Here is a 9,584-nt window from a genome sequence, read left to right as displayed (position 1 = left end):
TGAATCCTGTCGCTGCTTCCTAAATCCTCTATTTTTTTCCTAAATCCTGTCTTTGCATCCTGAATCCTGCATCCCAAATGCATCTGCAGCCTAAATCCTGCACCCTAAATCCTCTGTCCCACATCTGCATCCTGGATCCTCCATCCTAAATCCTGTATCCTGTATCTGCATCCCAACTCCTCCATCCCACATCTGCATCCTGGATCCTCCATCCTAAATCCTGTATCCCGTATCTGCATCCCAAGTCCTCCATCCCACATCTGCATCCTGGATCCTCCATCCTAAATCCTGTATCCTGTATCTGCATCCCAAGTCCTCCATCCCACATCTGCATCCTGGATCCTCCATCCTAAATCCTGTATCCTGTATCTGCATCCCAAGTCCTCCATCCCACATCTGCATCCTGGATCCTCCATCCTAAATCCTGTATCCCGTATCTGCATCCCAAGTCCTCCATCCCACATCTGCATCCTGGATCCTCCATCCTAAATCCTGTATCCTGTATCTGCATCCCAAATCCTCCATCCCATATCTGCATCCCAAATCCTGTATCCCATATCTGCATCCCAAATCCTCCACCCCAAATCCTGTATCCTGTATCGGCATCTGAAATCCTCTGTCCCGCATCCTGCCTCTACATCCCAAATCCTCCGTCCCGCATCCGCATCCCGTGTCCCGCATCCACGTCCCAAACCCTCCGTCCCGAATCCTCCATCCCGCGGCGACGTCCTAAATCCTGCCCCGCAGCCGCATCCTCCATCCCGCATCCTCCATCCCGCATCCTCCGTCCCCCATCGCCGCGCCCCGAACCCGGCGTCCCAAATCCCGCGCCCGCCGGGGCCACCATGAATTTGTGATGGGGCTGGGGGGGGGGGGGGAAGCCGCCCCCGGCCGGCGCGGCCGCCCGTGCCGGCGCTAATGTTGGTTTAAGGCATTTTGCACGCGCCGGTGCCTCTCTGAGCGCGCCTTGTCCGCGGCCGGGCCGCACAATGGGCGCTTTCAGGGCGCCGGCTCCGCGCGGCCGCCTTTTCCCCCGGCGAGATTTTAAAATAAACCTTTTGTGTGTGTGTGTGTGTGTGTGTCCCCCCCAATTCCCCCTCAGACCCCAAAAGCAGAAAATAATCCTCCGCCCCGCGCAGAAAAAAAAAACCCCTACAAACGGGGGTTAAAAATAATTCCCGTGGGATAATCCAGCCCGGTTACACGCGCGAGACCAAGGCGGAGCGCGAGCGGCGCCCGGCCTCTGCCGAAGCACCCTGGGAGGGGCACGTGCGCCGTGACCCCCCCTCCCAAGAACCCATTTTCAGTAGAAAATACGTGAAAAAATAATTTGTTGCTAAAGGGGAGGCTTTTCCCTCACAGTCTGCAAAGGTGAGACCCACTCGTGCAACGAGTTGTGTCCAGCCTCGCAACCCACCCCAAAAAAACTTAATTCCCAAGGCATTCCCCAAGCTTTTATCTTTTCTTTTCCCCCCTTAGAAATATAAATTCCTGGGGGGAGTGAACCAGAAAACCCTGTATTCAGCCTAATTATCCCCCCCGGCCACAATCTGTGATCTCCGGGACAATTAAAAGCGCTTAATCCCAGCTGAAAAGCAAACAAGGTCGGAGGCGGCGTCTTCCTGCTTCCCCCTTGCCCGCTGCCGGGGTCTCGCTCCCTGGCTGCAATATAAATATGCAATTAAAAAATCGCCGCTAATTGCTTCGCTGAGAGGCGGGGGTTACCACCGGGGGGGGGGGGGAGAAAAAAAAAAAAGCCGGGGAAAGGGATGTTAAAAATACTAAAAACGGGTTAAACAAGTAAAAAGAGCGTTTTCCACCCCAGTAATTAAACGCTGATGCAGCTTTGGGGAGAAATTGCGGAGATGTCCCGGGGTTTGCACCCCGGGGTGGGGTTTTTTTTTTTGGGATGCTCTTTTTGTGGGGGAGAAGGGGTTAATCCCCTGCTCTCCTTTCTCGCTCCAGCGCTAACAACCCCTGGCAGCTCTCGGCTCATTAGCCCTTCCAAGAAGCAATTAGAGAGGTTGGAAAATGAGGGCAGCCACTGCCCTGAGACAAAGCAGGAAGGGGGGCGACAGGGCAGGGGGGTCAGCCCCCGAACGCTGAGGGGGTGTAGCGGGCTGGTTTAGGGCCACACGGCTCGGCGGAGACCCCAGAGCGGCATTTATGCTGGCTGAGCAACGCTGTGCCATCAGTAGGTTTCAGAGTGAACAACATCTGTTCGTTTCAGCACGAAGGACAGCCGTGGGTTTCAGTGTGAATGACATCAGTAGGCTTCAGAGTGAACAAGTCGCTGTGCTTGTTGAGATCTCCCCAAAATTAAAGGAAAAAAAAAAAAAGCACCCAAACCACCCCCCACGATATGGCAGAAAATAGGGGCTGGGCTGGACCGAGCAGCGTTAATTAGGGTAACGAGGCAAACGCTGTCGGTGCCCTTTTGGGGTGAAAATAAGCTGGGGGGGGGGATATCGATCCCTAATCGCTATTTTTTATTTAACGCCTTTTTTAACGGCCAGGTGGCGGAGCACCCCCGGGCTCCCGGTTTGCGTCGGGGTGCCGCCCTCCCCGCCAGCACCCATCAGGCCAGGCCAGCCCAGCACCGCTGGCGGGGCAGGATGGGACACCCCCCGCCCCCCCGGCAGCAGGCGGCATCTCCTTGTCCCCCCCAGGGCTTTATTGAACCTTTAAAATCTGAAGCGCGCGGTCGGTCGCCTCCGCGGCGTCCGGGTGCTGCCGCGGGAGCCCCTCCAGGAGGAAGAGGAGGAAGAGGAGGAGGAAGAGGATGATAGGTGGGGTGCGGGGGGCTCAGGTGGTGGGCAGCCAGACCTTCTGGGTGCTGACGATGTCGCTGAGCTTGCCCTTTATTTTCAGGAAATGTCTCTTGAATTCCAGGCCGTCGCCCTGCACGGGGACAGGCAGGGGTTTGCATCGCCCTGCACCTGCCATGCGTCGTCTCGCACCCACCTCGCACCCACCTCGCACCCACCTCGCACCCACCTCGCACCCACCTTGCATCACCTTGCGCCCACCTCGCGCCCACCTTGCGCCCACCTCGCGCCCACCTTGCGCCCACCTTGCACCCACCTTGCATCACCTTGCACCCACCTCGCGCCCACCTTGCATCACCTTGCACCCACCTTGCACCCACCTTTCATCACCTTGCACCCACCTTGCACCCACCTTGCACCCACCTTTCATCACCTTGCACCCACCTTGCACCCACCTTGCACCCACCTTGCATCACCTTGCACCCACCTCGCGCCCACCTTGCATCACCTTGCACCCACCTTGCACCCACCTCGCGCCCACCTTGCACCCACCTTGCACCCACCTTGCACCCACCTTGCATCACCTTGCACCCACCTCGCACCCACCTCGCACCCACCTTGCATCACCTTGCACCCACCTTGCACCCACCTTGCGCCCACCTTGCACCCACCTCGCATCACCTTGCGCCCACCTCGCACCCACCTCGCATCACCTTGCGCCCACCTCGCGCCCACCTTGCGCCCACCTTGCACCCGCCTTGCATCACCTTGCGCCCACCTTGCGCCCACCTTGCACCCACCTTGCACCCACCTTGCACCCACCTTGCGCCCACCTTGCACCCACCTTGCGCCCACCTTGCATCACCTTGCGCCCACCTTGCACCCACCTCGCACCCACCTCGCACCCACCTCGCGCCCACCTTGCGCCCACCTTGCATCACCTTGCACCCACCTCGCGCCCACCTCGCGCCCACCTTGCACCCACCTCGAACCCACCTTGCACCCACCTCGCACCCACCTCGCACCCACCTCGCACCCACCTCGCACCCACCTCGCACCCACCTTGCGCCCACCTTGCACCCACCTTGCATCACCTTGCGCCCACCTTGCACCCACCTTGCATTGCTCTGCACGCCTTGCACCCCTTTACACTGCCTTGCACCACTTTGCACCACCTTGCACCCACCAGGCACTGCCTTGCGCCCATTTCGCAGCACCTTGCGCCCATTTCGCAGCACCTTGCGCCCACCCTGACCCCCCGCTCACCTTGGAGAGGCGAAAATCCACCAAAATCTTGCTCTCCATCTCCACCAGGTTCACCTTGAAGATGAGTTTGTTGTTCCTCCTGTCCGTGGTCGAGATGGTGACCTGCAGCAAAGGGGGGGTCCCCGATTATTTGCAGGTGCAAATAATCTGCACCTGCAGAAAATGCCGGGGGGGGGTCCCCGCCCCAGGGTTTTGCACCCCGATCCCTACCTGGTTCGTGCAGCTCTTCTTCCAGCCGTACCCCATCTTCTCACAGGCCTCCTTCAGGGCGCGGTAAGAGCCGTCGGCGTCCAGTTTGGTGAAGAAGCGCGTCATCCGCTTCACCAGCCGCTGCCACGGGCTCTGCCGGCCCCAAAACCGGTCACAAACCCCGCGAAGTCGCAGCCCCAGCCCCGCAAAACCCGTGCCAAGAGGGTAAATATTGCGAAGCCGCACGCTCTGACGGGCGGCTGCACCTCCGCGTCGCAAAGCCGCACGAGAAACACCGCGAAGCTGCACCCCAAATATCACAAATACCGCAAAGCAGCACCCCCCCCATCGCAAAGCTGCTCCCCAGCACTGCAAATATTGCAAAGTTGCTCCTCAATATTATATAGAAAATGCAAAGTTGCATTGCAAACGTAACAAATACGGCAAAGCCGGACCCCCACGTTATCCATCGGATGCAAAGCTGCACCCCAAATGCTGCAGAGGTGCACCCCAAATGCTGCAGAGGTGCACCCCGAACATCGCAAAGCTGCATCCTGATGCTATACGTGATGCAAAGTCGCACCCCGAGACGATAAACGCCGCGAAGCCGCATCTGCGACGTTGCACAGTCGCTCCCCGATATTATATATAGCGCAAAGCTGCTCCTTGGGGTCATGTATGTAACGCAGAGTTGCACCCCAAATCTTACAAGTAGTGCAAATTTGCACCCTGATATTGTAAATCAGATGCAAAGCCGCACCCCAACATTGCAAAGTTGCATCCTGGTATTATAAACGCTGCAAAGTTGCGCCCCGAACGCTGCGAGGTTGCATCCTGATACTAAAAACACTGCAAAGTCGCATCCCAAGACGATAAATATGGCAAAGCCGCACCCCCAATTTTGCAGAGTTGCTCCCTAATATTATATATCCTGCAAAGCTGCGCCCCAAACACTGCAAATGAGATGATAAACCTCGCAAAGCTGCGCCCCGAGACGCAAAACGCGGCGAAGCCGCGTCCCCGAGGCCGCAGCGTCGCGCCCCGACGCAGCAACACCCGAATACCGCCCCGGGTATACCTGGGAGGAGCCCGGGGTGCCGAGGAGCTGGCTGTTCACCAGCATGTGCTCGGGGCAGGCGGGCTGGGAGAAGCTGATGCCCTGCACCAGCTTGTCGATGGCCGCCGCGCCGTCCCAGAGCGCGCCGCCGGTGCCGGGCTCCGGCTGCGACGTGGAGTAGCTCGCCCGCTCCTCGCTGCAAGGCAAGGGGAGACGGGGCGTCAGGGACGCTACCGGGAAGGAGAGGTGGCGAGGACGGGGAGCGCGGGGGTGTTCGAGCGTGGGAATTGCGCCGCGTTGGGATTTTGCGGGATTTTCTGCTGCGGGCGCAAGCCGGGTAAACACGGGCTCGTGCATGCACCGCGCCGGCTTCCACCAAAGCACCTCCCAGGGAAAACACGGGGAAAGCCCCAAGTGTGCAAAGCCTTGCACTGCGCAAAGCCCCAAGCGTGCAAAGCCCCAAGTGTGCAAAGCCCCGCACTGCGCAAAGCCCCAAGCGTGCAAAGCCCCAAGCGTGCAAAGCCTTGCAGTGTGCAAAGCCCCGCAGCGTGCAAAGCCCCGCAGTGTGCAAAGCCCCAAGCGTGCAAAGCCCCAAGCGTGCAAAGCCTTGCAGTGTGCAAAGCCCCGCAGCGTGCAAAGCTCTGCAGCGTGCAAAGCCCCGCGGTGTGCAAAGCTCCGCAGCGTGCAAAGCCCCGCAGCGTGCAAAGCCCCGCAGCGTGCAAAGCTCCGCAGTGTGCAAAGCCCCGCAGCGTGCAAAGCCCCGCAGCGTGCAAAGCCCCGCGGTGTGCAAAGCTCCGCGGCGTGCAAAGCCCTGCAGCGTGCAAAGCCCTGCAGCGTGCAAAGCCCCGCAGCGTGCAAAGCCCCGCGGTGTGCAAAGCTCCGCAGTGTGCAAAGCCCCGCAGCGTGCAAAGCCCTGCAGCGTGCAAAGCCCCAAGCGTGCAAAGCCCCAAGCGTGCAAACAGGCAGGAAAGCTCCTGCTTGCGCAGGCGCGACGAACCCCAGCAGCACAACCAGCAACAAGGCGACCTGCGTGGCCCGAGCGCGCGCCTGCAGGCCGGAGCGCGCGGAGCGGGGCGCAAAGGGAACCGGAGGCTCACCCGAGCGCGCCCTTCACGGGCGAGAAGTCCATGTCGGATCGGACGTGCTTGGAGAAGCCGCCGGGGGAGTCGGAGACCCCCCCCGAGGACACGCGAGCCCGCTTGACACCTGCAAAGGGACGAGGCACCCAGTGACCCCCCAAACCTGGGGGGCGAGCGCGCTCCCCAGCGGCCCCTTACCCTTTTTCAGGGGTTTGCTGTACCACCGGTCCTTCTTGATGTCGGGGATGGTGATCCTCGCCGCCGGGCTCTCCGTCAGGATCTTGTGCAGCAAAGCTGGGGGAGGCGGGGAGGGGGGAAATGGCGATCGCCGGCGCGGCTTCGGGTGCCGCCGGCTGCCGGTTGCTTACCCAAGGGTGCCGAATCGATCTTCTTCCAAGGCGGGAGGTAGGTTTTCCTCTCCTTCCAGTCGCTGTACTCCTGGCAGCTGTCGCTGGGCTGGTCCCAGGGCAGCTCTGCTGGCGGGGAAAACCCGCCGCGTCACTGCGCCGGGGCAGCGGGACCGCGGGGACGGGAGCGCGCAGCCACGCAGGCAGCGCAGCAGGACTTCACGGAGAGTTTTTGCAAGGAGGAGTAATAAAAACCGGCTCCGTGTGGTTTTAAAAGGGGGCAACGTGCGAAGGGACGCCGCGTGTAAAGGTGTTGCGACGTGCCAAAGCTCTGTGGCGTGCAAAGTCCCGCAGCGTGCAAAGCCCTGCAGCGTGCAAAGTCCCGCAGCGTGCAAAGCCCAGCAGCGTGCAAAGCCCAGCAGCGTGCAAATACCCTGCAGCGTGCAAAGCCCAGCAGCGTGCAAATACCCTGCAGTGTGCAAAGCCCCTGCAGCGTGCAAAGCCCAGCAGCGTGCAAAGACCCCGCAGCGTGCAAAGCCCAGCAGCGTGCAAAGCCCTGCAGCGTGCAAAGACCCTGCAGTGTGCAAAGCCCAGCAGCGTGCAAAGACCCCGCAGCGTGCAAATACCCTGCAGTGTGCAAAGACCCTGCAGCGTGCAAAGCCCAGCAGCGTGCAAAGCCCCTGCAGCGTGCAAATACCCTGCAGTGTGCAAAGACCCAGCAGCGTGCAAAGACCCCGCAGCGTGCAAAGCCCTGCAGCGTGCAAAGCCCCTGCAGCGTGCAAAGCCCAGCAGCGTGCACAAGCACACAGCAGCACCGACTACGACACCGCAGTGATTTCCTGTGCCCGGCATTTCTGCTCTGTGCCAGATGCTGCATCTCACGTGTCCGCCCCGTGCATTCCATACCCCCCTATGCATCTCATATGCCCCCCGTCACATCTCAGGCATTCCCCTTCCGCATCTTCTCCCCCCCTATGCCTCCCATACCTCCCCTTAGGCATTTCATATGCCCCTGCTGCACACCTTGTACGTCCCCCTCCACGCATTTCTCCCTTGTGCATCTCATACCTCCCCCCCCGCACTCCATGCGCCTCCCCTATGTATTCTATACGTACACCCCCCCTATGTCTCAGATTTGCCCCCTCCACGCCTCCGACACCCCCAAACGCCCTCCACACCCCCCTCCCTCTGCATTTCACATATGTCCCTTGAGCCTGTCATACGTCCCCCCACCTTATGCATTCTATAGGTCCCCCTACAGATCGCAGGCGGCCCACCTCCGGCCAGCATGGCGGTCAGCACCACGCCGCAAGCCCAGACGTCGACGGGCTCGGCCCTGAACTCGGGGCGCCGCAGCAATTCGGGGGCCACGTAGGGCAGGGTGCCGCACATCTTGTTGAGCAGCCGCTCCCGGCCGTTGTGCTTGAAGACGGTGGCCAAGCCAAAATCGGAGATTTTCAGGTTATCTGGGCCCAAATTCAAATTAAAAAATTCAAATTAGAAACTAAAAACTAAACGGGGGACAGAGAGGGATGCGCCGGGCAACCCCCCCCCGCTGCCCGCCCCGACCTCGCTCGTCCAGCAGCAGGTTCTCCGGCTTCAGGTCGCGGTGGGTGATGCCGATGCTGTGCAGATAGACCTGGGGAGGGAGAGGAGGGTCAGCGCCGCGCGGAGACCATCGCCGGCGTCGCCAGCACCGCCGCCACACTCACCACGCCGGCGATCAGCTGCTGGAAGAAACGCTGCGCCTCCGGCTCCGGCATCCCGATATCCGGCTCTGCGCCAAGATGGGAATAAGAAGGGGAAAAGCAATTCTCGACCTTTTAGGGATTAATTTTTTATTGCATCGTTTGATATGAAATAAAAGGGATTTTGAAGCGGGCGTACCGATGCGGTCGAAGAGCTCGCCGCCGCTGCAGTACTCCAGGAAGAGGTACTGCGTGGCGCCTTCCCGCCGGTGCCCGTAAAATTTGACGACGTTCTCGTGGTTGAGCATCTTGTTGATGCAGATTTCCTTCTTGATGTTCTCCGGGCAGTCGGCCGCTCGCTTCATGTCCACGATTTTCACGGCCACGGCTTCCTCGGTGCGGCGGTTGACAGCCAGCTGCACCCTGGGGTGGGCGGCGGGTCAGGGGGTGCACAGCGGGTACAAAACAGGCACGAAATGCTGCGGGGGGACAGGCAGCGGGCAGGGAACAGGCAGGGGATGCGGGCAGCAGTCGCGCAATGGGCGAGCAGTGGGCACGCACAGGGCATGCAACGGCCATTGCAGCAGGCACGTGATAGCCAAGCAGCGAGCAAGGGGCACGCAGCTGGCAAGCAGCGGCCACATAAAGGCCACGCATGGGCCAAGCAGCGGCCACATAAGGGGCATGCAAAGGCCAAGCAGCAGGCACGCAAGGGACATGCAGCGGGCACGCAAGGGACATGCAGCGGGCAAGCAAAGGACAAGCAGCGGGGACAGAGAGGGTGCCCGGCGGGTGTGCAAGCCGCTCGCCCACGGGGCAGCTCCGGGGGTCGCGCTGCTGTGCAAAGGGCAGGCGAGGGGCGGGGGTCAGTGGGCGTGCGGGAGCCGCGCCCCGGCGCCGCCGCCCCCGCCGCCCCCGCACTCACTCCCCGTAGGCGCCCTCGCCCAGCGTCTGCACCAGGTCCCAGTCCTCCACGAACGGCACCGCCATGCCCGGCCGCGCCGTTCCCGCCACGCCGCCCCTTCCCGCCGGCGCCGCCGCGCCCCGCCCCGCCCTGCGCGCGCAGGAGGCCCGGGCCCCGCCCCCCGACGCCGCCGGCCCCGCCCCGCCTCGCCCCGCCCCTCCCGGCCAGGTTGTACAACCCAAAGGGATTAAAAGCGGCTCCCGGGGCTCGGAGGAATCGGCGAAAA

At 61.3% G+C, this 9,584-nt stretch overlaps 1 protein-coding gene across 2 annotated transcripts; it reads right to left on the bottom strand.

Moving 5' to 3' along the window:
* Nucleotides 1-1,671: 1,671 nt before the first annotated feature.
* On the bottom strand, nucleotides 1,672-9,411 carry CHEK1 (checkpoint kinase 1). Of its 2 annotated transcripts, XM_082009977.1 has the most exons (12): nucleotides 9,320-9,411; nucleotides 8,594-8,817; nucleotides 8,419-8,483; nucleotides 8,276-8,345; nucleotides 7,984-8,172; nucleotides 6,728-6,832; nucleotides 6,558-6,653; nucleotides 6,378-6,486; nucleotides 5,302-5,476; nucleotides 4,245-4,376; nucleotides 4,035-4,136; nucleotides 1,672-2,901 (listed from the first exon to the last, which is right to left on the bottom strand). In XM_082009977.1, exons 1-12 carry the CDS (start codon nucleotides 9,382-9,384, stop codon nucleotides 2,806-2,808), a joined length of 1,428 nt encoding a protein of 475 aa, XP_081866103.1. In that variant the 5' UTR covers nucleotides 9,385-9,411; the 3' UTR covers nucleotides 1,672-2,805. The 2 variants fall into 2 exon arrangements, with proteins under 2 accessions (XP_081866103.1, XP_081866104.1); XM_082009978.1 differs by lacking the exon at nucleotides 4,035-4,136.
* Between the last annotated feature and the right edge of the window lie 173 nt (nucleotides 9,412-9,584).

This window comes from Phaethon aethereus, assembly GCF_964289735.1.
Source record: "Phaethon aethereus genome assembly, chromosome: 23".
Lineage (NCBI taxonomy): Eukaryota > Metazoa > Chordata > Aves > Phaethontiformes > Phaethontidae > Phaethon > Phaethon aethereus.
This window is presented reverse-complemented; position numbering and strand designations above follow the sequence as displayed.

What these genes read in the sequence shown, in the direction of transcription:
- CHEK1 (XM_082009977.1), bottom strand. Translation starts at nt 9,384, where the DNA reads ATGGCGGTGCCGTTCGTGGAGGACTGGGACCTGGTGCAGACGCTGGGC. An exon ending in AGCAGCTGATCGCCGGCGTG is followed by an intron (nt 8,346 to 8,418) that starts GTGAGTGTGGCG and finishes CTCCCTCCCCAG; the next exon opens with GTCTATCTGCACAGCATCGG. An exon ending in TGGATTTTCGCCTCTCCAAG is followed by an intron (nt 2,902 to 4,034) that starts GTGAGCGGGGGG and finishes GTCCCCGTGCAG; the next exon opens with GGCGACGGCCTGGAATTCAA.